At 37.0% G+C, this 27,069-nt stretch overlaps 2 protein-coding genes and 1 long non-coding RNA gene across 8 annotated transcripts; 1 reads left to right on the top strand and 2 right to left on the bottom strand.

Moving 5' to 3' along the window:
- Window positions 1–318: 318 nt before the first annotated feature.
- Window positions 319–16,366, bottom strand: LOC100651214 (probable chitinase 10). 2 transcript variants are annotated; one of them, XM_003399079.4, is made up of 29 exons: window positions 16,235–16,366; window positions 13,565–13,886; window positions 13,076–13,326; window positions 12,639–12,692; window positions 11,936–12,552; window positions 11,669–11,854; window positions 11,446–11,590; window positions 10,983–11,342; window positions 10,292–10,782; window positions 10,000–10,228; window positions 9,751–9,939; window positions 9,357–9,663; window positions 9,039–9,277; window positions 7,957–8,303; window positions 7,531–7,860; window positions 7,194–7,362; window positions 6,906–7,117; window positions 6,443–6,779; window positions 5,776–6,180; window positions 5,373–5,675; window positions 5,092–5,303; window positions 4,728–5,006; window positions 4,325–4,510; window positions 3,943–4,231; window positions 3,507–3,862; window positions 2,948–3,376; window positions 2,237–2,713; window positions 1,888–2,013; window positions 319–1,776 (listed from the first exon to the last, which is right to left on the bottom strand). In XM_003399079.4, exons 2-29 carry the CDS (start codon window positions 13,882–13,884, stop codon window positions 1,618–1,620), a joined length of 8,004 nt encoding a protein of 2,667 aa, XP_003399127.2. In that variant the 5' UTR covers window positions 13,885–13,886; window positions 16,235–16,366; the 3' UTR covers window positions 319–1,617. The 2 variants fall into 2 exon arrangements, with proteins under 2 accessions (XP_003399127.2, XP_020721052.2); XM_020865393.2 differs by having other exon boundaries at window positions 9,751–10,228.
- Window positions 1,299–13,718, top strand: LOC125385961. Of its 2 annotated transcripts, XR_007225755.1 has the most exons (5): window positions 1,300–1,419; window positions 8,495–8,771; window positions 11,004–11,217; window positions 13,060–13,458; window positions 13,582–13,718. It is a non-coding gene; the product is annotated as an uncharacterized LOC125385961 (long non-coding RNA). The 2 variants fall into 2 exon arrangements; XR_007225756.1 differs by lacking the exons at window positions 8,495–8,771; window positions 11,004–11,217 and having other exon boundaries at window positions 1,299–1,419.
- A 5,380-nt stretch (window positions 16,367–21,746) lies between the features above and the next one.
- Window positions 21,747–26,999, bottom strand: LOC100650971 (cyclin-dependent kinase 11B). Of its 4 annotated transcripts, none has more exons than XM_012313982.3 (9): window positions 26,697–26,999; window positions 26,568–26,612; window positions 24,452–24,823; window positions 23,703–24,383; window positions 23,296–23,615; window positions 22,896–23,222; window positions 22,567–22,831; window positions 22,255–22,485; window positions 21,747–22,173 (listed from the first exon to the last, which is right to left on the bottom strand). In XM_012313982.3, the coding sequence occupies exons 1-9, from the start codon at window positions 26,795–26,797 to the stop codon at window positions 21,879–21,881; spliced, it is 2,637 nt and encodes an 878-aa protein (XP_012169372.1). In that variant the 5' UTR covers window positions 26,798–26,999; the 3' UTR covers window positions 21,747–21,878. The 4 variants fall into 4 exon arrangements, with proteins under 4 accessions (XP_012169372.1, XP_048266138.1, XP_003399125.1 ...); XM_048410181.1 differs by lacking the exons at window positions 26,568–26,612; window positions 26,697–26,999 and adding exons at window positions 25,182–25,318; window positions 25,436–25,594; XM_003399077.4 differs by lacking the exon at window positions 26,568–26,612.
- Window positions 27,000–27,069: the final 70 nt, after the last annotated feature.

Here is a 27,069-nt window from a genome sequence, read left to right on the forward strand (position 1 = left end):
TTTAATTTGTAATCGTTTGAAAATTTTGCGTTAATTGGCAAATCTCAATAACCTAAGTGATATAGTAAAATATCTACTATAATAAAAAATGAATACAGATGAATTTACAGGTATATATAGTACTGTTAATTGATCAGAATTTTGCCTTGATAATTGGCTGTTGCTATCTATCATTTGAGGAAGTATCTTTGTGAAGCAAAATTTCAGTGTCACAATGTATTTCTTTCATTTCTATTATCCTGAGTCGAGAAAGCCATTTCTTTTTATATAAATGAATTTAGAACTTCGTTATCTCGGGTTGGGTATAGAATACTACTGTTTCATTCTATGTCTTTATTCATTCCACATTAAGATAGGATTATCGCTGTAAATTATTCCTCGCTAACTAACTGGACTAAGTCTCAGCCAGTTAACAAGTCAATATTCCATATAAAACAAACTTTTCTGTAGAATCTGAATCAAAGTCAAATCAGAGTCAAGTTATAAAAATCTTTGCCAGAATGAAACTCGTTAATTACTCATTTCTCTCATCTTTCGGGATAAATAATTCATTCGTATAATCCACTTTGTTCTTTATCTTATATTGAATCTTATATTGATAACTTATACAAATTTTATGAAAATTGCGTGTATTTATTATACATATATGTATATATAATGTATAATACATATATATGTATAATAAATAGTGCATACATGCAATTTCGAGTTTGATTAAAATTGTCTTCCCGAGGAACGTACTGGCAATTTCATGTTCTCTACTTTTGCGCGCGAAAGAAAATTCTATGCACGTCACTCGGAAGAGTTTTTCAGATAATTTAGGCCTCTTTCATACAACGATACATGTATGATGAGTATAGATGTTAACTGTTCATTATGGAAGCGTTTACGCGATTCTATAATGAATACTATATAATCGGTATCTATCATACACGTATTATATACGTGTATCGCCGTATGAAATAAGGCTAACAATTTTTGTTTGTTTATATGCGATTACTTATCTATCATTTCGTTAATTTTTCTTATTTTATTTCAAACATAAAGTTCAAACGTTAAACGCAACATACGTAATCGATTTTTTAATTATAATGAATCGGATTGTTATATGATATTTATCTCCCGATTCATCGTATGTAATGCCCCATTACATCAATAACGAGTTAATTAATTCACTAAAGAAAAAAAAGAGTACAAACGTTGGATAGAAAAATTATTCTTTTTTTTTTTATCAATGTAATGTTTTTATCCGTAGATAGATTTAAAGCAGATGATCTAATCACTATTACTCGTTACAGAGATATGTACTATTATACCATGAAACGGAGAATAAGGCGAATCAGAAAGTGCTATGATAGAATCCTGTTTGATTCTATACAATCACATTGTTGGCAATTGTAACGCGATACAAGAATCAAGGTAAACGCTGTTCTCTTCTTTTTTCTCTAAATTGTATTGTTCTTCCTGAAACATTACGTTTGTGAATTCTTGCCGTACAGTACTTATGCTGGCTGATACGGTCGATCCGAGATTTATGGTCATCCGTGAAAGTGGAACGCAACGTCAATGAATTGGCATCCGTGAATTACTCGCGTGTTTGTCTAAAGTACGTGTATCTCAAGTACAATCCATTCTGAGGTTTCGTTCTCCTCTAAGTCCTTGACTAAGCGCTGTTGTTAAAGGATATTTTCCACAGCCACAAAGATTTGTGAAGTCATCTACATCTAAAGACCATATCAATGCACCACCAAGATTTAGATCTCTTATGAATTTCGTCTGGAAGAAAACAAGTGAACATCTATGTATTTAGGCGATAAAAGTACAACGTTACAACGCAAATGTTCTCATGCATCATTCTTGCGTCAATGATTCATAGACGTTAGTTACCTTCTGCATTACACTGGATATATCTTCATAACTGACCCATTGGTCATCTCTGGTGGCATACGGTCCACTCAGATTCTTCGAATCCTTGATCACGGACCAATCTCTGTTTTTTACGTTGTTACATATCTGAGAAAATGTTTATTAAAGGAGAAAACATTCGGCTTAACCTCCGGATATAAAAATAAATTAATGTTGCAATTCATGTAAACATGAGAAAATAGGAAAGTTTTCCATTGATAAATTTAATTCGATTGCAATGGCAATTTAAGTCAAACACTTACCACGTATGTTATTTAACTATCTATCATGCAAACATGATTAATCTATCGAATAATAGATTCATACATACCTCGTAATAAGCAAGCATTCCGGCTGACTTGGTGAAGTCTCCTGGATGCCCGGGCCCGGAAACTTGTGCGTTAAGGCCCGGTGTTCCTTTTCCTTGCAATTTTCTCGATAACGTAAAGCTTTGCCCATATGCTGGTATTCCCATTATCAGTTTATTCGATGGCACACCTTGTTCTAGCCAGTGGATTATTGTAAAGTTCACGTTCAAGTATTTGGTTTGCTCATCCAGATTACGATAAAGCGGGGCTACGTGACCAGTTTTGTCTTCCCAATAGCCATGATAGTCATAAGTCATAACATTTATCCAATCGAGGTATTTGATTAATGCTGGAACGTCGTAGGCTACGTCGATCACTTCTTTGCTAGCAGAAACACCAGTGGAAAGGAGCAATCCTTTAGGTTTGAAGGTTATGCTTAGTTCCCTTAGCAGGGCTGCAAAAGCTTCCCTATCACTTGATGGTCCACGATTGCAATCAACCTAGAAAATGGTCCATTAATTTGTATGTAGATAAAGATAAAGCAAAATATGATTAATAATGGCAAAGGAATTTTATAATCTATAAGAATACGAGTGAATCATAAATGACTCACGATAATATAAAACGTAATATAAGAGTAGTTACTTATTTCTTTATAGCTTTTCATTTTTTATTTCTTTATGTGAATTTAAAATGTTTAATTCATTTTTACATTTCTATGTACTTTTTCGTACCTGCCAGCATACTGGATACTCCCAAAGGAGATCAAGACCATCAAATCCGCGACTTTGAATATAAAGAGCAGCGTGGCGCGCAAATTTTTTCCGTTCCATCGAATTGTGCGCCAATTCGCTGTACTTATTATCTGTAGATTCATCCCAGCCACCCAAACCAAGCAAAACCTTCAGTCCAGTTCTGCTTTTAATATCCGCTATTTTACTAAGAAATTCTTTCTGTCTAGCAGCCTGTGGATTTTGTATAGTTAATCGTTCCGGATCCAACTTCGCGAGGCCGTAAACTATATGAGTACATAAATCTAGATCAATGTCTTCTGGTAGGAATTGTCCTACCCCAGGCCGCTTTCGCGCCCAGTTCATTACATAACAAATCATTTTTTTCTTGTTATTCTCCTGGTCAGAGATTAATGGCAATAACTCGTTCGACTGCAAATTAAAAAGCGAAATTATGTCTCTATGCAGCTTAATTTCGGAAGAAGGAGGAGAGTTTCATGCAAAACACGACCTTAATAAAATATTGATTCACCAAGGCCCTTTAAGATTGTAAAACTCTTACTTGTCTCTGAGAATCCTGGCATTTGGTGTTCTCAGGCCAGTCGCAACGATTCTCGTTCCAATACAGACCAGGAGGACAAGAGTGTTCAGTAAGCTTTCCAAAATTACATAAGAAGTATTTAGAGCAATCTTTCTTATGGGGAACAAATACACGACCGCCGCAGTCGTCTGGTAAACCACCTATTATTGGCGGCTCAGCTTCTATTTCGATAGTATCATCAATATCAGAATCCGGATCCGCGGTTGTAGACGTTGGTGGCAAGTACGTTGGTTTAGCAGAAGTAGTAGGTTCCCAACTTGGTCGTTCAGTAGTCGTAGATTCCATGATGGATTCTCCAGCGTCAATCGTCAGAAATTCTGTTTTTAAAATATTATTAAATTTATTTCGATCTCTCGAATATATCTATAAATGAATCTTCATCTTTCAGAATATTTACCATTCGTTACTGGACACAATGGACCTTTGGGATAATTTCTTAGAACCCTGTTCATGGTTCTCAGAAGCGGGCTAGGCTCACAGCCGCATCTGTTCTTGAAGTCGTCCAAATCGAGAGCCCACACCATGCCGCCGCCCAAATCAAGATCCTTTATTAATTCTGCCTTCAGTTTAATTTGTCTGGTATCGTCAAAGCTGACCCATTGATCACCTTTATATGCATAGGGACCGATACGTCGTTGTCTGTCTTGGATCACGGTCCAGCCCTTCTTTAATGTCCTTTCGCATATCTATAATTATTGAAGACCATAATATTATATCAATATTTATTAAAAGAAAGGGAGAGAGAGAAAAATAAGAAATTAGGAAAGTAGAATACTTACTTCGTAATAAGACAGGAAACCTCTGGCTCTTGTTGCTTCGCCGGCTTCACCGCCGCCATAAGTCGGTGCGTTTAATCCTCTCTCACTTCTTTCTGCCAAGGAGAAGGACTGACCGTACAGTGGTGCTCCCATTACAAGCTTTTTCGCTGGTGCACCTTTCTCCATCCAATAATGAATTGAAAAGTTCTATACAATCATTAAGATGATATTAAAAGAAATGATATGCAGACGTTCAGAATATTTTACAAAAATTATATGTAATTTTTTGTATGAAAAACATGGATAAGAATTTTTCGTTTTTACTACAGTTCGTTTCTTAAAAAATTAATAAGATTCAGATGTAAATAGATTTATCGATATAGATATCCATTGTTACTGGTTTTAAGTTCTGACGTGCACTTACCGCGTTAAAAGTTGGCTCCCAGTCATTGGGCAGTCGATACAGTGGCGCCACGTGACCGGTTTTCTTGTCCCATTGACCATGGTAGTCATACGTCATTACAGATATCCAGTCTAAGTATTTCGCCAAGCTTGGTACATCATAACCTGTGTCAATGACTCGTTTGCTCGGAGAAACCGCGGCGGATAGCAGTAAATTTCTTGGTTTGAATTGTTCGCTCAACTCCTTCACTAAACTAGCGAATCCTTCTTTGTCTGTAGCTGGACCTTTTTTACAATCGACCTAAAATTTATTTATCGACATATTACTTTTTATTAATCGAACAATCAGATCGAAGATTGTAAATGAATAAACGCGAGTTTATTACCTGCCAGCATACTGGATACTCCCAATCTAAATCCAAGCCTTCAAACTCGTATTTTTCGATAAATTGGATTACATTCGTGATGAATCTTTGTCTAGCTGATGGTGAATTCACCAAACGACTGTATTTGTTGCCTGCCGAATCATTCCATCCTCCAATAGCCATTAATACCTTTATTCCTTTCGATTTTAAAGCCGCGACCCTTTCGTAGAACTCTAGAAATGATAATACAATGATACATGGAGAAAAAGGAAAAATTGTATGGAATGTATCTCGATATTTACTGTTGTCTATATCAGCCCATGCATCATGTGGTTTAATCGTTAACTGCGATCCATCGAGTACCGCGAAACCATAGAGAACATGAGTACACAGATCAGGGTCTATATCTTCTGGCAAGAACTTTCCCCCTTCTTGACGATACCAGGCCCAATTTGTAAAATAACAAATCATTTTGAATTTATCATCAGGTTGCAGTTGATCCCTCGACGTTGAAGATGGCACGGGTGTCTTAACAGTGGTGGATGCTACCGTGGGCGCCATCGGACCTTGATCTAAATCTTCCACCGTAATCGGTGGTTTCTCAACTATAAACCCAAAATAAAAAAAAAATATATATATATATATAAACCAAAAACTGAAGACAAAGATGAGCAGCTAGAAATTAACTGAATAAAAATTAATTACGTTCTTCATCTTTGTTGGGAGGACTAGCTAAAACTTTTTGAAGAGTATGCATCAACGGATGCGGTCCTTCGCCGCAGCGTCCCCGGAAATCATCGAGATCCAATGCCCACACCATTCCACCACCAAGGCCCATGTCCCTAACATATTCAGCTTTCCGTCGAATCATGTCAGCGTCGTCGAAGCTCACCCACTGAGTGCCCTTATATGCATAGGGACCCATTCGGTGTTCTGAATCTTGAACGACGTTCCATCCACGGTTCCTAATCCTATCGCAAATCTCGTAATAGGACAAGAATCCTGCAGCTCTAGTAAATTCACCTGCTTGTCCAGCACTAGCTGGCACATTTAATCCTGTACCTGCGTTGCGGTCGTTTATGGAGAACGACTGTCCGTATAATGGCATTCCTGTTATTGGGATAAGTCAGTTAGATGAATATTTAATTCGTATTTTTATAATTAGGCTGCGAATTTTTATGGCATTTATGAGAAATTTAAAAGTGCGAGATTGCACATAATTTACAAAGATATAAAAAATATCCAAAGTAAAGTACTCTTTATAATATTTAATGGTTGAAATATAATATCATTAATATAAACAAAAATATAAAATTATATAAAAATCCGCAGACTATTTATAATATAATATCATAAAATAAGAAATAAATACCCATAACGATATTTCTACGAGGAGCTCCCTTAGCGATCCAATAATTGATGGAATAATTTGCGTTGAAGTAATGGTAGTCATCATCAGGATGGTAATAGAGCGGCGCTACGTGGCCAGTTTTCTTGTCCCATTGACCATGGAAATCGTAAGTCATCACTGCAATCCAGTCCAAATATTTAGCGAGTGCCGGAACATCGTAGCCTTTGTCGATCACTTGCTTACTCGGCGAAACCGCCGAACTAAGTAATAATCCTCTGGGTCTCAATTCTTTGCTCAGTTCTTTAAGCAAATCTGCGAAGCCTTGTTTATCTGAAGATGGACCTTTATTGCAGTCAACCTAAGATAAATGTAATGTTCAGTAATTTTTATATATGTATGTAAGGAGTTAGAATATTTATGTATATTTTATACGATATACATTATGCATGTTCATGTATATCTATTAATGTTGATATACACGTACTTGCCAGCAAACTGGGTATTCCCAATCCAAGTCAAGCCCATCGAAATCGTATTTTTCCAGGAATTGGATTGCTTGTTCAATGAACCTTTTCCTAGCAGTAGGATTATTCACTAGACGACTGTATTTGTCTCCAGCTGAGTCGTTCCAACCTCCCAGAGCAAGAGATACTTTCAACCCACGTTTCTTGTACGCGACTACGCGTTCGTAAAAATCTGTTCGGCATAGATTTACATTTATATTTACATTCCACGTTTGGGAATGTCAATATGTTTTTAACAAATGACTTACGATTGTCGTAATCCGCCCAGGAGTCGTGAGCCTTGATGATTAGATCTGAATAATCCAAAACAGCAAATCCGTAAACGATATGGGTGCAGAGGGTGTGATCGATATGTTCAGGAAGATAACGACCGACCCCTCTTCGATACCAGGCCCAATTAGTGAAGTAACACACGATCTAACAATGAAGAAATAAGTGATCAGACACAAAATATCCAAAGTACAGTACTTGTTATAATATTTAATAGGAGAAAGAAATTTCTGCCTAAGTCCTACTTTTTAGTTGTATTTATAAAAATATGAATTTGTATAACTATTAGCAGTTTAATTACGATAATGATTTTACTTTGTAATGGCCAGACAATGGAGAAACTTTGTCAGCATCTATCACGGCCGATGGCAAGGTGGTCGTAGCTTGAGTGGTGCTTGCTACCCAAGGCTTTTCAGTACTCGTTGGATGATTAATTGGCTTATTGCTAGGTGTGTTGGAATCTTGATTATCTGTTGATACAGAGTTATCTTGACAATTAGCTCTAGATGGCCAGTCGCATATTCGAGTTCTCTCATTAAAGTGCAATCCCGGAGCGCAACGGAATACTTCGTAGCGACCCCATAAACATGCTTGGAAGCTTTCACAATCTCCTGGAACGCCAGTGTAACTATCAGGCGTACACGACTAAAAGAACACAGTAAAAAATATTCTGAGTTACTTCGATAACTTCGTGACTTGTAATTTTAACGATATTAATAATTTTAATAACAGTTTACTTACACTTGACTTGCTACCTCCTGCAATCAACGAGGCCGTTTTCTTCGGCTTCTCGATGCAAGGATTCTTGAAAGCCCAGTCGCACATGCCCTTCTCCTTGTTCCAGTTCAATCCTGGTCCACATTGTTGAGAAATTAAATTTCCATTCACGCAGATATGGAAACCTGTGCAGGAATCTGGATAGGAGTAATATTCGCCGTGTACACAATTTTTTGGCGGCTTTCCGTTCGAAGCTTCCATAATTGGCTTTTGGGTGATAGGTTTAGGTGAAGAAGGTCTGAATGACGTAGTTGGTTTTTTCGTAGTGGTGGTTCTCATGGTGGTCCATGATGGTTTTTGAGTCACAGAACCTGTTTTAAACAGAAGTACAAGATGTTAATATTCACCGCAAAGTACTTTTAGAATTAGTAATTTCTTTGTTTTATGTTTATGAACGTATTTATACCAAACGGTCGCGAAATTTTGTACACTTGCATCAAAGTGGGATTTACTGAGATTAGAATGAGAATTATGTGATTAACGTAAATCATCTTTTGACCAGACAACGAGAAGAAAGACACGAACAGTGCAGAACTCTCGCTGACACTGAGCGTCGCATACGAATCGAATTGTTTACAAAGGGAAGATGCTTGCCTGGAGGCGGCGATTGCAAAACTAGTAGAAACATGTATGCAGAAATGAAGATGTTTACTGATATTGCACGGGGATAAACAGGTTTGCGTTATTCCTAATGAACCGATGCATCTGTCGATGACAACGTCTCAAGAAGTTACGTAGAAGGATACATTGTATAATTATCATAGAACATTGATAACAGAGTAAGTTGAATCTTTTATATGTAACATAATATACATTTCTTAAAGAGTCAATATTGTCAGCTTTGAAAAATAGAAATCAATTGACCAAGGAATCAAGTATTTGATTGACAAGAAATATGTTCATCATTCAAATATCAGAAAATTTTAATGTCATTAAGGATACCTTTACGCAAGAAGTTATTCTGGTAGCTAAGCTTCTTTTGCTTTATTGAATTGAATAGTTTTCTTTGATGCATAAATGCATATGATAAGATTGGGAAAACTTACCCGTCTCTGCTTGACATTTCGCCGCAGCTGGCCAATCGCAAATGCGTCGTCTCGCGTCCCAGTGCAATCCTGGCGCGCATTGTTCACGTTGCAATTCACCAAGCACGCATCTAAAGTAGTTTTTGCAGTTATCAGGATCCGGCACGTATTCTCCTGTCATACACGGCTGTTCTGGTTTTGAGGAGTCTATTGGTTTCTCTATACCTTGCGTGCCTTCTGTTGTTAATTGCTCCGGTGCTCTATAATTATTTTATGATAAAAGGTATAATAAAAAATACATACTTATTAATTATAAATAATATATTTAGTATGTAGTACTTGGTTGAAGTCCATGTTGAAGAAGCAGTGTTGGTTGATTGAGTCCACCAGACCGTGGTACTTTTAGTCGTTGACTCTGGTCGTTTGCTTGGTTTCCAAGTCCAAGTGGGCCAAGTAGTAGTTGTATGATGACTGTCTGTACTCGGCTTTTCAGTCCACATTGGCCACGTGGTTGGCTTTGCCATTGGCGTCGTTGGTCGAGGAGTGTCTCCCACTGCGTCGCTGTGAGTCGTCAACGTTGGAGGTTGTGGTGTAACTGGTTCTGGTGGCCGTCCGCATCCTTCAGAAGCTTTATTCTTTAAACGACCTACAATTTAACATACACATTTCTAATTTTCTGGTACTTGAGGTTTATATTTTTATTTCAAGATGATTCGTGAATGAACCAATTCACCTAGTGCACGATTTATGCTCTTCAATAGTGGGAAGGATTCCGAACAACAGCGATTTAAAAAGTCGTCCAAGTCCACAGTCCACAGTGTTGCACCCCCATAACCACGTTTCAAAATGTATTCTCCTTTTGCGAAAACGCTCTCCTGATTGTCGTAGCCCACCCACTGGTCTCTGCGGTACGCACTTGGACCTAAAATGGAACATTTTGGGTCAAAAGATACATATTTTCTTTCTTCTTTCGGCTTTTTACCTAATCCTATCTCCCAGCCCTTGTTCTTGATTCTGTCACAAACTTCGTAATAGGCCAGCATCCCAGGTTGTTTGGTAAATTCTCCAGCAGCTCCAGGTCCAGTGGCAGGATCTCCAAGACTTGTTAAATTTTCACTAGACAGTCGATAAGCTTGTCCATATAAAGGTATGCCTACCAAGAGTTTCGATTTGTCCGCTCCAAGATTTATCAAGTACTCCATCGTGGAATTCTAAAAAAAATTTGATAATAAATTCTTCTTGTTCCACAGAATGTACCTTGTCGCAAAACTTACCACATTATAGTATGGATTGATGTCGTCAGAATTTCCAAATAAGGGCGACAAGTGACCCGTTTTTGCCTCCCAAGCACCGTGATAGTCATACGTCATCACTGATATGAAATCCACCATTTCCGAAATTTCACGGACTTCATAGGCTCTGTCGATCACTTCTTTATAACCTGAGAATGCTACGGCTAACGTAAGCCTCGGTTCCTGTTGATCGAACTCTTTTCTCAGTTCCTGGATTAATTTGGTGAAATTGGGCTTGTCGGAATCGGGTCCCTTCCTGCAATTACTCTGCCAACATTTTGGATAGTTCCATTCGAAGGATAGACCATCGAAGTTGTGCTTCTTCAAGAAGTTTATCGTAGCTGCAATGAATTTGCGACGTGCAACGCTGCTACTTATCAAACGAGAGTACTTGTCACCAGTGCTGTCTGTCCAGCCTCCGATGGCTAAGAGCACTTTTGATCCTTTGGTCTTCGTTACTCGCTCATATAAATCTGAAAATATTTATTTTTTATTTAATAAAGAGAAAAAATTGAACTCGTTTTACTCAAAGCAAGAAAAATGATTGATTTGCAATTTTTTATAAAAATTATATGTATAAATATGAAACAGTTCTTTACAGGAATTTTTTATACAAAACCCTATCATTTTGATTCCTTTTAGTATTGATATTAATATGATTTAATATAATTACTGTGTTCTATGTCGATCCAAGGATCTAACGGTTGGATGAGCAATGTGTCTGGATTCAATCCAGCGAACGCATAGATTATATCGGTGCATAGGCGGGAGTCCAATCGTTCTGGAGCGAACAGTCCATCTCCTTTACGGTAGAGCGACCACGAAGTTATGTAGCAGACTACACGGGGACCCTTCTTCGGAGAAATCTCTAAATTTTGGAAAGCTTGCGTTTCCCTTATCTCAGTCTGGTAATGATTTCCTTGCATTTTATTAAATTGTACTGGTTTACAAATGTTCGAATTCGCTTTTACGCAACGGTCATTAATGGAATCGAAGAATCTTCCTGGTCCGCACTGACCTCGATATCGCACTCCTATGTCCATACGAAGATATGAATAATATAATTGTCAAACTGATTTGAAAATTAGCAAAAAATTTTCTGAGAAAAGAATTATAAAATGAATGGATTCGTTTACCATTGTGACAGGAATAGAATCCTGAGCAATTTTCTGGGTCACTAGATAGACCATCGGTAGAACATTCGTTCAGTTCTACCTCATCGTACAAGCCTATCGATTCGGTTGCAGCGTTCAACATAGGCCACGAATTACCGCAAATGCCCTGAAAATATATATTTAATGCATCATATAATAATATTCGTGTGTTTTAATTGTGTAATAAAAATAGCATGATATTAACTTGAAAATCGTCCAAATCAAGAGACCATAAAGAAACTCCACCGAGTCTGATTGATCTAACGTAAGCCACTTTGATTTTCACTGACAATGGATCCTCGTAACCAACCCACTGGTCACCACGTTTTATGTATGGCCCTTCCTCGTCTCTTCCAGAGGTCCACAATCCATCTTCCAATTTCTCACAGATCTACAGATAATAATAAGAAAGTGCAAAAAGGTATAGCTTATAGTAGTCTTTTTTAGGTAAGATACAGCTATTAATAATTACTTCATAGTAAGCTATTCTTCCATTTTTCTGCTTGGTATAAACATCTTCAATCCCCGGCCCGATAATAGGTGCACCAGTGTCCGTAAAATTTCCAAATTTTAAAGTATACCCTTGTCCAAATATAGGTAAGCCAAGAACAATTTTCGATCTGTGTTCTGTCGGGATTTGATCGATCCATCTATTCGTCACTCGAGCAACATACTTCAATGGCGCGGGATGAAGAGCCAATTTTTCTCTTCTGAACGCAGGATTGTCTCTCCAAGCTTTCAGAAGAACTAAATCGGCTGCGGAAGTGATTTCCTGATCCACCGGATCGTCTGGCTTTTGAACAACCGCGAGAATATATTCTCGATCAGCGAAAATTTTCTTAATCGTTCTCAACAAGAGTTTCAAGTCATTGATGCGATCTGGCGAACCATCCCAATCGATTTCAACGCCGTCGAAGTCATGCGCTTCGAGAAAACTTAAGATGGATTTTCCAAATTTTTCACAGTGCAGGGTGCAATGGTTCTTGGTCACTTCAGAAAACAGTTTCCCCCGGTTTGGGGCCGTGATCGAGACGAGCACTCGCAATGCTGGATCCCTCGATCGATGTCCCGTTACTGCCTTATATCCACCTATTCGAATTGATGGAATAAATTAACGGGATTTCAACTATATATTCATTCTTTACTCGCGAATTAACGGAGTTTGATCACCTTACCCTTAATCTCGTCATATTCGCGGTCCCTTGAGACGACAACCAGCTCTTCCGGATCTGAAAATAGGAAAATTATTCGCTATTTACTTATTCTACCATTAATAGCACTGCTTTAGTTATTATAAGTACGCATTGATTACTAAATAGTAATATTGTATATATCTATAATAGCTACAAAAAGCGTTTCCTTTATCAGGATCTATATTTCATTTTTATCATCATTATGTTTTTGCAGTCATATGAAAGTATTACCGAACGATACGAAATTTAATATATTTAGACCTAATTAATTAGCGCGTAAATGCTATAATAAATAGATATTATGTATTATGAATAAATATATGTATATGATTATTTAATATGATCATCATTAATATGATTTACAAGTAAATAGTATTATCAATTGCTTTATTAATTATTTTAGTGAAAAGATGAAGTACCCAAAATGGCAGCAATATAAATCAGATGGCTGCATCGATGGTCCGGCACGGATTGGGGAAACAAAGAGAACGGCTCTATCCTGTGAACCGCGCTGGAGTCCAAATGGCATACCACTTTTGGATTAATGATTTGCTCGGTCCTTGTTAAAGTTGGTGGTGCTAATGGCTCGATCCAGATGGACTCGTGGTCGAGATTACCGAAGAAAGGAGCTTCCCGATGTTCCACGGCGTCCCTTAAAGGTACTCGGCCCCTAAACCAGTATTAATCGTCCTTTGTTAATTATCCAATGGACAAACAATTAACCAGAAACATCGAGTAAGCCCATTGGCAGCTTCAATTTGCAACCTCGACGAGCAATTGTCAATAAATTAATCATGGAATGGTAAGTACAAGGTGAATGCCGATTCTTTGCAAATGAAATTCCATATCGAAGAAGAACGCGCTTATGAAACAAGATATGTAATGTGTATTTTTATGGCAATACTAACTGCGAGGAATCTTGTAGAGGTAGACTGACGACTTGAAAGTCGATCTTGTTTGCGGGCAACGCTTCGACCGCGTCACGTAGAGGGAATCTCTCCGATCCGTATTCAGCATGGGTGATGGAAGGATCCATCAACGGGTTCTCGATCATCGGAGGACCTTCGACAGCGCCTCGTTGAAACGAAGGCAGACTGATGATTTCTGCATCTGCTTCTCTTTCGATAGGATCCAATGGGGGTGGTTGTAATATGTCAGGAATAGATTTTAAGTAGGATGGACCTGCGGCCGCTGAGGCCACGAGGACCAGGATCAGCCAAGGAATCATCGCTGAAAGGAAAAAAGTGATGGGCAATAAATACGATATCTTCCTTGTTGCTGGCATAAAATCATAGCTTTTAAAATTATACAGTAGAATTCCATATACTGGAACGAAATTATAGTTGTGGTCAGATTAACTGAACCTTTGCTGAAAAATAATGCTGAATAATAATAAAAACTCTTAATACATGAATTCCCATCATTATATAAACTATCTTTCAACAAATTCAGATAAATGGAATTCCGCTGCAACCGGTAATTATAGATATGATATTATTAATTTTCGAATTCCTATCTTAGTGACTTAGTCGTTAACCATGTACGTTTGTGTCAAGCAACTCTAGTTTCTTTTTAACAAAAAACAACCATCAATTGTAAAAACATTCGCGTGGAGAGCTACAAACTTAGTTTGAATGATCGACGGATAAATTAGCAACGACATCGATTAAACTTGACAACGTATCTGACAAGTACAAAACGTGGTAATTAACGAGTAGAGGTACTTTACGCGTGAATTATCGGGTGCTAAATGCAGGCTAGGCGATTTATCCAGACGTAGTTTTACAACGTACGTATCTACATGTTGATCGGTAAACCTGTCCTGCGCTCAAGACACTGAAAAATAATATAGAACGAAATGTGCTCCGCATTATAAGGGCTCTGACTGCTGCGATAATTGCTCTTCGGCGAGCTCAGTCGATCACAGTATGTTGAAAAACGATCATTCTTCAAGCGCTAATATATACGATATCCTTAAAGGGCATCTTTCTTGGCTTTCTGGAATGCTAACGAGCTCGAAATGGAGGTTTTTATATAAAACTATATATAATCGTACACACTTAGATATCTGATAATTAATAGTGAAGTATATTGTAAATCTTGAAGATTCCATACGAATATGAAACAGTCAATTTCTCTTGATTTTTTTACTTTTATGTCATTTTAGTGGCTAAAAAAGAAGTAATATGAAACTTTAATATGAAATAGTTGAAGAACTTTAATATGAAATAGTTGAAGAAAGGAATAATCCCATAGATTCGAAGATATAAGCTTTTTCAAAATACGTGGTAAACTTATAATATCTTGTGAGAAACGTTATGTTAGTTGAATTTAATTAATATCGGTCTGTATAATTAATGTTATCGATGTATTCAAGATAAAAACACATATTTTATTTTATATTTAGTTCTAGATCGAATGCAAAGATAGTTGCGATGTGAAGACGTTTGTGGAATCTCTCTTCTATCAAAGACAAGAAATATGATTTATCGTGTTTTTCTATGGTTCACAAATTTAACGCTTAAAATCGCCAGGGCGGAACGTAACGAGAAGTAGACTTTTCTATTAGTAAATTTCACACGAGTCAACTTTATCTTCGTCGTCAAATAAATTTAATATTTTTGCAGAAGAATCCTTAGGAACGATCGTAAGGAAGAAAACAAATAAACGAGAGATTTTTCATGGAATTTAATCTAGACAGTAACCTTGATATTCATGTACTTTTACTTAACCAGCTTGCTTGATAACTGCATGACGAATCGTCGGACATGGGGGACATGAGTATAACAATATGAACCGCAAAATCGAAATTTATGCGAACACCGTGCGCTGATTCACTCGAGGACAAAGACACGCGCCGCTACGTGAATCTTCGCAATGGTGTTTGGTCATTAAAAATGCGACGCTCGTAGGTGGAAGCGACCGCAAGGAGGACAATGTTTGCTAGTCAGTCTTCAACTACCACTCTTCCGATACGACAAATATCAATGACAATACCTTCGATGACAAGCCGTTTGTCATGCATTTCGGCGGTCTCGTATACTTTTACGTACTTTACGATTAAACAACTTTACAACTGAACTCGTACGGATTCACAACATTTTCAAGAATTCATTAGTTTCTAATACACGAGACAAAAATTGTGAAATATCCAATGATACTAAAAATATATATATATAAGTCAATCGATCAATGTTTAACGAGAATCAAACTGCTTTAACAACTACTTAATAGACTGAATATTACATCGTCTTCTTTCTTTTAGTTTATCACCGAGAAGCGCGTTCCAGTGGTAGTAAATTATGGTCGCACGCATATAGAGATGTAATTTTCTGCGGTTAATAACGGACCCGTGTAAATTACAGGGAAGAGGCAAACTCGTGAAAAAGTTGAAATTTACATTCTGAAAGCAACGTGTCTCGAAAACTCAACAACCGCGACCTAGAACATCAATAATTCTCTTCGTCGCGAGAAGGCAACTATGTTTTTATCTAATAAAAAATATACATCTCATAATCTCGTTATAACATATATCTAATAAGAATCAAACAAATTTAATTAAAAAAAAACGGACGAACCTTGGCGTAAGCGAGTAACAAAGGGACGTTGTGCAGCAGAAGGTGTCCAGGTTGCGGGCGCTCTATGAACTGACCGATCCGAAGAAGCGTGAATGGCAGCCGATTCTACTGCACTGACCGATGATGATTGAGAAGCCGTGACCGGGCCCCTCCGGGCAACTACTCCGTCGGGTCGTTCGCGATGAATTTTTCAAAGCGCACCACCCGCTTCGCGGGGAGGGCTAACTTGCATGAATCTGGTATTCTGAACGCGCGGGGACGCCCATATATACCTACTCCATCGCCTAGGGACCCCGCGGCTCCCGCACCCTACGCAGAGACCCTGTCTCCGACGTCCTTGACCACGAAGAACATGACAGTGTACGTACACCAATTCTCAACGCGGCGCGATACGCCTTGTCTCGAAGCAACGACACACCGTCCAGCGATTTTGTGTGCGTGATCCTGCACCTTAACTTGCATCTCGACGGTTTCGTAGCTTCTAATCCCGATATATATGACTTTATCTTTCTCCGCCACATACGTATAACCATTTTCATTTCTCTTTTAACCCTTATCTCCTGCAATAGTTTCGTGAAATGGAGCCGATTAGCAGTAAAGCCTTTTTCGATGATGCTTTATCGAGTCAAACGAATGCTTTAAGTCTCTCATTAGAACTCGGATATAGGTTGTTTTAAAAAGATACGCGTGTATACATAATTTACTGTTTTCTTTTTCTATTTAATTGTTATTCGTCGTATATAACGGAAATTTAACGATAACCATGTATATGTATTTTAAAAGTAACACGACTCAATCAAGGAGAAATCATTTCGTTTAAAAAACTATTTCCTAAATACATAATATTGGCAAAAAGAATCGACTTCGACAAACGATGGTCAACCAGTATTATTTTTGTAATTTTCCATGCTTAGTCCTGGAAATCCTCCTTTGATATTCATTTCACTAAATTATTTTGGGTCGTGACACTTCCGAAGTTGATATGCGATATACATCCTACTCTTGACAATTTCGCATATCGCTTTACGACTGCGATAGAATTGTTTATGCCGGAAATTGGAATTCAACGAACTTATAATTTATAAGTGCGTCCGCTCCGCTCCATTGCGACGCGTTAACTGCTGCAAAAAAGTACGACGATTCCTACTAGATCGCTAAATTAGTGCATTGTGATAAACAAGTGCATTATCAGTTCGAGTACAAGTGGAAGTGTTATCGTATCGTGTTCGCACAGCAATATCCAATGCAGTAGTGTTTTGGTTTGCGCTAGGGCTGATTAGTATGATACTGTGTCTCTAGGATAATGCGATCCGTTACAAATGCCATACTCGTTCTCTGTTTAGTATACCTTGGTTTCAATGATACTGGAAACCCGTTGCCGTGAATGCTTCCGCCACGAAGCTTACGATCGTAATTTGCAAATTTATTATCGACGGGACAGCATATGCCAGATATCGAAATACCTATATATACCGGGGAAAAATATTCAACTCGACTCTCTCCGCGATAGCATTCCTTTTTTTCTTTTTAATTAAGCTAGACACGAGTTTTTGAATAACACAAAATACTTCTTTTAATAATCTGGTAACGAGAAATATGCCTTCGTTGCATTACAATCCTTCAGTTGCGACCTCCTGGCATGTAAATTCAGAAAAACAAATTTTATTAGTTCCACGAATCGATGAATTTCTCGTTGTTATAGCTTTCGCGTGTTAGATAAAAGCCGGGGCGATAAAGCGGCAGAAAAAAAGGATAACGTTGATAGGATCGTTAAAAAATGAAGGCTTCCAAACCTTTGTGTCGAGTTTAGTGGCGAACAAAGAAAAAGTAGCGAGTTGGAAGTCAAGCAAAGAAGAGACTGGTCCCATCGGAGAATTTGGGAATTGATTGTAGCGACACAGGTATCCCCGAGAATCCTAAAAATAAGGCAGTTTATGGAATTCGCCTTGAACTTGCAACCGGTCGTTTTATCGGCTTGTTTACTTTGTAGTGGCGAAAAGAAGAGAAAATGAGTTGAAGATCATTTACGCTAAAACCAACATTTAAGTAACGGACGTACGGGCTTCCAGCCCGTCGATTAGATTTGGCGAAAGACGAGGGAAGGTGAGGTTTCTCGATGAAACGAGAGAACAAAAGTGGAAGAACGGAGACAGATGCGCAGCTACGAGGAGTTAGACGGGACAAGTATTCAAATTTCAGAATGCCAATCGATTAATTGTTCTTGGTTCCCCAAACGAATTCGGCGTGAAAGATCCAGTTTGCTTTCGAGGACCAGGGGCCAGAACGACGGCAACGGATTATTGACGTAGTCTTTGAAGTTCATTGGCATCGGGAAGTCAAATGTGTTTCGATACAGGTTGTATGAGTTTTTCGTACGTAAAACCTGTTAAAGCGCTAAACGGAATGCATAATTAAGTCACACGGCAAGAAACATCGTATGACAAAACTGTATATCTGATAGATACAAAATTCGACACAGACCTACCGTCGTCCCTCTTACGAGGATTCTTATCTTCTATCTAGCCGCGAGATACGATCAATAGTGCGCTGGTTTCACGAAAAAAATAATAGAAATTGAAAACTTGAGAAAGGGAAAGTATCGAGGATGACGAACGAAATTTGATGCGATTCGATGATTCTTCAGGAGCCTTGACCCAATAGAATAATACATTGTCTCATGTAACTAATAGAAACCATTAATGCATCTTTCCTCCTAGAAATCTCAGCTTGGACGGTCGTTTAATATTTTGCCACGGATATGTACACGAGAAAGCTATTAACAGGAGACCAATAGATAATTCGGGAGGCCAAAACGTCTGTTTCGTACCGATGTCTCTAACTACATCGCCTATGTGATTTATGCAACACGTGTTGGAAAGGAGTGGAATCCTTGGGAAAGCTACGGGAATCCATTCGTCAATTAAAGTTACGATACTTGTAGCCAAGAAATCAAACAGCTTTTAATTACATCATCAATGGTGTTAATTTCATGATTATTCGACGAATTCGAGTTACGGATGTGAAGTGAAAGAAAAGGCAGAGTCCTACAAAAGAGATTTCTAGGGATAGGGATAAATAGCTAAACAAGATTGCTTGGTGATTTTCAACGAACCGACGCAACGTATAAGGTAAGTCTCACGTATGAGGAAAACTGAATTGTAACATGATCGACACGCGACACATGCCTTCAAGTTTGAATTGAAGGGTCTTAAGAAAGAATCAAGGCCACGGTACCAGTCTCAAGCCAGCTTTCTGCCGGTTGCTGGTTAGTGACCCACACCTATCCCAGGTTACAAAGATTTCGATTATCGTGTATGGACTCTTGGAACTCTAGGCTCTCTTCCTCTCCTTCCTCTTTCCTTCTCTTTCTTTTACTTTTTCGTTTTCCTTTGTCCTCACATTCTTCCCCTCTATTCGTAACTGCCCAACCGCGAAGGATATCGAACCTATCTTCGTTATTTATCGCTCTTCATCTTCGTGTAGGCGTCTCATGAATAAATACAATCCCTTAATTATTGGAACTGTATAATAAGATAGCATTACTTTACGATTGTGATTTATTACGTATTTCGTTTCGATCTTTATATGTTTCATGTACGAAATTACAATGTAATTTTTCAATTCGTTCAACTAGAACATCCTTCTGAAGTATCGTCTTTTAAGAATTAACGAAAGTTTCCTCTTGTTCTTCTGCAAAGGGAAGCGAGAACATGAGAAATCGTACGAAACGCCGTTAACGAGTCAAAAACAAAAGATATTACCATGTATCTTGAAATTACAATGTACGATTCGCATTTTTAAATTCGTCCAAATAAGACATTCTCTGGAAGCCTTATCCTTTAAGAATTAAGGAAACTTTTCTCGTGTTCGTCTGCAAAGGGAGGCCAAGGGAGAAGTCGCGCGAGGTGTCGTTAATGAGCCAAAAGCAAAAGACATTGTAAATAATCGTAAAGTTGAACACCTGAGAGCTCCAATATTCTTCTACAACGTAAATTTATACATAAATTCCGTATGTTTGCGTTATCGTATCGTTAACTGGAAAGCAGTGCGTCGTAAATGTAGATAAGACGTTCATGCACTGGGTGTTTGTGAACGTTACTAATCGTAAGTGCGGGCGTATAAATGTGAGCGCCAATACCTTCAGTAAGATTCTTACTCGACTTTGATCTGCTCTTTCAATATGTAAGGTAACTTAGGAGGAGCGTCAATGACCCAGAATAACAGTAATGATGAAAATAATGCATATTAATCGGAGCATATTGGTACTTTTATTAGTCCTATTGCTTCCTTTATATCCGCTACAATTGTCATTACTTTCGTCACACCTGTGTGTTAAATTTATTATACATAAAAAATAAAATTCTCAAAGAGGATGTTGTTGCGAAAAAATAAAAAAGGGGAACCTCTTAGGAACTTTTAGGAGAATGGTGAACCATCGTGGAAAATTAAAGAGAAGGATCAAGGTGTCCAAGAAATCCATGGCCAACATCTTTGGATGAAAAAATAATAATCTTCGGAAATTTCGATTCGTCGTGATGCTGTGAAGAAATATTATGATGAAATAATATGTCATCACAAAGTTATTTCTAAAGTAAGAAGGAGGAGAAATATATCTTCTGCCGGCCAGGTGGATTAAAAACTCTGTCATAAACAATGCTAGAGCTTATATAATAATTAAAAAAGAAAATGGGTGAATTTCTTCAATATTTCCTCAAGGAGATAACTGTCATTCACAGATCCGTCTGTCGTGAACAGATTTCAACCCCCACGAGCATCACCTGTATAAAAGTACCGTAGCTTGGAGCTCTCAGGGCAATTCCGCTTTACCCGGCTAACAGAAACGGTATTTACACTTGCATCAATCCCTAAAGTACGGAAAACAGGTAATTGTATAAAATTGTTTAAATTGGAAACTAAACTAAGGAGGGCAATTAATAATTTTCACGTGTTTTTGTATACAAAGTATGACACCGGTAAAATACGTGCTGATCTTACTTGTGATGCTGGGAATCACGTACCAAACATTGGGAGCAACTGAAGATTCTTATAGGAATCTATTGGGATTCAATCTTCCATACGGTAGAGGAATGGTAAGAAAATATAAAATACGACTTCTGTTTAGTTTTAATGATCCTAATAAATATGTGAAATGTGTTTCTAGAATAATGATTTACAATTTGCAAGACTGCTGATGTTGCCACCCTGCCTCTGTCATTCTAAGCGCAACTCTGAACTCATAAACTCGCTGCTAGGTCTGCCGAAAAACATGAACAACGCTGGAAAGTAAAATTGCTGAAATTCTTTGGCAATTAAGCTACGCTTTATCGAATGTATACATTTCAAAGAATCTTTTAAGCCCGTAATGTATTAAACTCAATAAACTCAATAGAATTAAATTCTTGTTCTAACCAACTATCTCTTCCTGGCAACAAAAAGTATCAACTGTTACATAAAATAAAGCCCATATGAAAGATAAGGTTTAGTTAGCCACAAAATAAAAAACATGAACATGTTAAATTATTTAATTTTTTATTTATTTGATATAATTTCAAGTACAGAACATAAATATTTCGAAATTGATGTACAAACTTCATTCTGTAGAAAAACAAGCATTGTAGTTCAATTAAGAATTCTTCCTATGTGTTCAAAATTTTAAATGGAATCCACCACCAATTGGTGGTTGTCTACCGCCTTCGGTAAGACCCATGTGAAAACCGGAGTTGCTTAAATCAGCATCGTCTCCGTCTCCTAATTGTTTGTATTCTTTTCCACCGCTTGGTGGTTTTGGCGAAGCATTCGCTGTTCGTACACCAAGCTCTGACTTGGCTGGCCATGTAGGAAACATTTGTGGATCTATTGGTAACGGTGCTTCTGTGAAGTAGCCATGTTTTAAAGCATCCTCTGCCGAAATTCGCTGTTGAGGATCGTACGTAAGAAACCTAAAAAGAAAAATTTGTTTTAAGTTAACAAAAAAAGAAAAACGACGTTAGATTTAAAAAACATTACTTAAAGAATCATACTTATTTAATAATTCGATGCCTAAATCTGATAAAGATAAGCTGAAACGTTGTCTCAGATTGTTTACGGGATAATGAGCGAATGGAATTTTCTGCACCATCGGCAGTTTGCTATATCCAGGCCATATTCGATCATTTGGTGTACCTAATTCCTTGAATATCCTGTTTAATTGATCAATTTCGGATTTTCCTGGAAAGAGTGCCTCCATTCTTAATAATTCTGCAAAAATGCATCTGGAAAAAACATATAATTTCATTGATAACGTAAACATATTCAAATGAAAAAAATACTGGTTCTGTAATATTTTTTCTTACCCCACCGACCACATATCGATAGGAGTGCTATATTCCTTTCCACTTAGTAGCAATTCAGGAGCTCTGTACCAAAGTGTTACTACAATCGGAGTATATTGTCTTAAAGGAGAACCGTATTCTCGTGCTAAACCAAAATCACCAACTTTCAAAATACCTCGATGACTTAGTAACAAATTCGATGTTTTCAAATCTCGATGAAGTATCCAATTATCGTGTAAATGAGCTACTGCTCGTAATAATTGTTGCATAAGACATTTGACTTCTCCTGTAGACAAAATATTCATGTTTTATTTCTTTTATCAACAATACAATTATTTCGTCATAATTACCTGGTATGAAAACTTGTTTCTTTTGTTTCATCGTTTCCATTAACGATTTTAAATCATGCTCAACATAATCCATTACAATAAATATCTTATCCATATTGCTACCAACAACTATTTCTCGAACAGTAACGATATTTGGATGTTGAGCTTTCAGCAGAGTATTTATTTCTCTGAGACTGGTAATTGGAAAACCTTCCTTTTCTTTCTCCATTTTTAAACGTTTCAAAGCAACGATTTCATCTGTACGTTTATCACGTGCTCTGTACACTACACCGTATGTACCTTCCTCAATACGATTTAAACACTGAAATTCTTCTACACTCCTACAACCTGCAACGCCAAAAAGTTTATTGCAGGAAATCAACAGGAAAATCAAAGGAAATAAACAAATTCAATTACCCACCTTGAATTGCTGGCAAATATGGAGGTAATTCAGGTTCCTCGTCTTCCTTTTTCTCTTCTTCTTCTACATTCTTTGATGCGCCGTTTGAATCTACATGTCCAGGAGATTCTCCATCAGAGTGATCAGACTTAGCCAACCGATCAACAGATAAGGGGCTTGGATTATTGTAATCGGAACCATCATTAGAATCGGCATTAGAACCTTTATTTGAATCATTAGATTCATCGTCATCATCGCTGCTAGATTCGGATGAGTCGGAAGAATGTCTATCGGAGGACCTCTCGCGCATACTTCTTTCTCCGTCGGATGAATGTCTAGATCTGTAAACAAATAACCAAGGTGTTCTAGAAATAAAAACTGGAATATCATGATATCGATTACAACAAATATTCTGCTTTAATCCTTACTCGATAGATTTAGAACGAACTTCATCCGAATGAGCAGGACTCGGACTCTCGTCCGATAATTCCACGATAGATGGATCTTGATTGTTATCTGGGCTTAGAGGTCGTTTTTCCCCTCTTTTCATTCGTCGCGCTTCCAACTCTAATCTGGAGACTTCTTTTCTCCTCGCCATTTCTCTATCCGCTTCAAGTAACCTTTCTTTCCTAAGTTCCTGTTCAGTCATTTCCTTCGGATCCTTCGGCTGTATCGGTATTTCATTAATTTCCATATCATCTGGCTCTTCGGTGACAATTTCCATTGCTTCACGCAATTGTTTTTCTCTATGTTCTTTTTCGCGCTCTGCTTTTTCTCTATCTCTTTCACGAAGTCGATCATGTTTGTGTGATCTTTTATGACGTTTCTCGCTTCTTTCGGGACGTTCTATTAATTCCGTTTCAGAGTACTGCTCTTCTAATACTCTCATATGTCTATGTTCCTCCATTCGAATTTCACGTCGTTCTCTAATATCATCGATAGTACGAGTCTCGCGACGTTCTCGCATATCTTCCAACCGTATATCTCTACGCTCACGCGATTCCCGTAATTCCCGAGTATCGTCCAAACGAATCTCGCGACGAGTTTCCACTTTGTAATCCCGAATGTCTCGCGAATCTTCTCGTCTTTCCCTTCTCTTATCCAATAATCTGTAAGTTAGACATATTAATGGAAGATATAGCTTTATTTGTCAAAGTAAATGTAAAATATTGCATACCTTTCTCTCAGATCCTCCAAAACACGGTCTCCTGTACTTCTCTCTTTCCTATCATGTCTAGACTCTCTATCTCTATGACTTTCCATTCTTTCTAGCCTTTCAAGCCTCTCCCTATCTCTTTTAGAACCTTCTGAACGCTCTGATCTTTCCAAAATATCCACACCATGCCTACGGTGTCTATGCTTATCTCTATGTCTATCCTCCCCACGATCATGATGTCTAGACTTTCTTTCCTTTTCTTCCCTACGATCTCTTCTATCACTGTGTTTGTCTCTTCTTCGTGATGAATTAGATTTGTGATGTCGGACTACAGCCTGTGGTGGTTTTATATCCAAAGAGTCTGCTGTATCTCCCCCATCCTCCTCTGAAAAACTTTAAGGATACTTTTATCAAAACAACTAATAGTTAAACATACAAAACTGATTTGGTAGAATATGTATGTTTTTTTCATTTGATATATACATGCAATGCATGTACAACATATCTAACTTAAAGAAAAGACAGGTCAATAATGAAAAATATTATTGTTAGAACTTAACGACATATTAGATATTATTAAATACATATCGAAACTTATTTTCGCTAATACTGAGCAATTTGGTAGGTTCGATTGTTTTCAAACTTTAGTATATTAAAAGGAACTACTTAAGGAAGCAAAATATTACGAAAAAAGTGTCGCGAACAATTATAAGTATTTTTAATTTTACTTTAAACCTAAACCTAAACTAACCTCAATTTAGTCCAAACCGTATTAAATTTTGTCATTTGTATTTCGCGATTCGTCCACTAGAGCTAAATTAAAATTGAACAGTCGTCGAAACTTCATACAGTGGTCGCCAAACACAGATGAGCTGAAATAGCTAGATACTGATAGCGACAAAGATGATTATTAAGTTCCATTTTCTGTATATTTGTTACATGTATTGTTATTTTCTTTCTTGTAATTATGTTATTAATAAATATTAAATTAAACTGCTCTTTTACCTGTTTAATGTTTAGTTCCGATTCAATTACTATCATATAGTTAGAGATTAGGTTTAGTTTCAGTTTTATAGTCAAATTAAAAGTATTTATACTTGTTCACAACTCTGTTTTTTGTCATACTTTGCTTCTCTAAACAGTTCTTTATAATATACTAAAGTTTGAAAACAATCGTAGACACACACTAAACTGCTCACTATTACCTTATTTTTCTTTATTCAAAAAGTAAAAGAAAACAATATATACATATATGCACTACTGAAAAGAAGTCTAGAGCAGGACAAAGGCAACGGAGGTACTGTTCTCCATTAGTTACCATCACATGTTGCTATATTGTTTTATTTATATATATAACACTTTATGTCAATAAGTGTGCTTATCTTTATAACTGTGCTAAATGTATTAGAAAAAACCAATGAAATCCATACTTCCCCTATAAGACTTCTTTCCAGCAGTACAATTGCATATGTAGAGTATTCCAGAAAGTTGACGTCAAACCTCAAAAGCATAAACATGAGTCCAAATATTAATTTTAGAGTTATAAAATGTTTTAATCAATAAAGTATTATCTACCTATGTTTACAGCATATGTTCCATAGAATTTCCTTCCATTTCAACACACGATTCAGTATATTTCTTCATAGGACTATTAAATAATGTAAACTAAACTATAGAATAACTCTATAATCATATAAATAGTACACAAACAATAAAATGATGAAGTACATTCTTCTACCACTGTCGTTAGATGATATCAGTATGCTTGATTTCATAATTTATTCCATAAGTTGTAAATATTAGGTCATCCCATAAGTTCGTGTTGACTTTTGTGTATACATTTCATGTGTCGATTTATAAACATACGGCGATAAGGGACCAATGCACTTAAAAAATGGGAAGAAGTTGTACAACGAGAGGGGGATTACATTTTTTCATGAAACTGAAAGGTATGTAAACAATCTTAACATATATAACCGCTCGAAAAACGGAATGAACTTATGGGATAACCTAATACATATGCAATAAAATCTCTTATGTTGTTACAAGCTCATAATTAAAAATGTTTTGTAACTCCAAAACTAATGATATTTGGATCCACGTTTATTAAGATATTTTTATTTGCTTTGACGAGTACTGCATATTCCTGAGTTGAAGTTTGGCACTAACTTTCTGAAACAATCTGTATTACGAAAAACTATTATTTTAAAAATGCAGTTTGAGAATTGAGATTAGTTAGTTAATAAAGCAACATGTAATTTTATACCTGAAATCGTCCATATCCTTCAAAGGGCTTTTCTTTATTTCTCCGTCTTCACTTTGATTATCAATATCCATGTCAAAACCGTACTTTACTTTAGAGGACATAAAATGGTTAATTTCTTTTGTATATTATGATAGTTTTCGACACATATAATCCAAAAATGTACTTTTTAACTTTAGAAATCTAACGGTTCAAAAGTAACTTATTTTTTGACAAATTACAAATAATTACAAGCAATTACAAGCGGCTGCACATTACAATTAAACAGGTTCACTTCTTGCTGATGCTTCGTCATACATAGCTATTATGTATATGGCTACGAACAAAACAACCATGAAATACAAAAATTCACTAGATTTACTACTAGATTTAATTA

Source organism: Bombus terrestris, chromosome 11 (assembly GCF_910591885.1).
Source record: "Bombus terrestris chromosome 11, iyBomTerr1.2, whole genome shotgun sequence".
In the NCBI taxonomy this organism is placed as follows: Eukaryota; Metazoa; Arthropoda; class Insecta; order Hymenoptera; family Apidae; genus Bombus; species Bombus terrestris.

Excerpts from the sequence above, each read along its gene's own strand:
- LOC100651214 (XM_020865393.2), bottom strand. The coding sequence starts at position 13,884 with ATGATTCCTTGGCTGATCCTGGTCCTCGTGGCCTCAGCGGCCGCAGGT. Across the intron at positions 9,664-9,750 it reads GAGCATAAATCGTGCACTAG|GTCGTTTAAAGAATAAAGCT; the intron begins GTGAATTGGTTC and ends GTTAAATTGTAG. Across the intron at positions 4,232-4,324 it reads GTTTCCTGTCTTATTACGAA|ATATGCGAAAGGACATTAAA; the intron begins GTAAGTATTCTA and ends CAATAATTATAG.
- LOC100650971 (XM_012313982.3), bottom strand. The coding sequence starts at position 26,797 with ATGTCCTCTAAAGTAAAGTACGGTTTTGACATGGATATTGATAATCAA. Across the intron at positions 24,384-24,451 it reads TTGGAGGATCTGAGAGAAAG|ATTATTGGATAAGAGAAGGG; the intron begins GTATGCAATATT and ends TCTAACTTACAG. Across the intron at positions 23,616-23,702 it reads GTTCGTTCTAAATCTATCGA|ATCTAGACATTCATCCGACG; the intron begins GTAAGGATTAAA and ends ATTTGTTTACAG.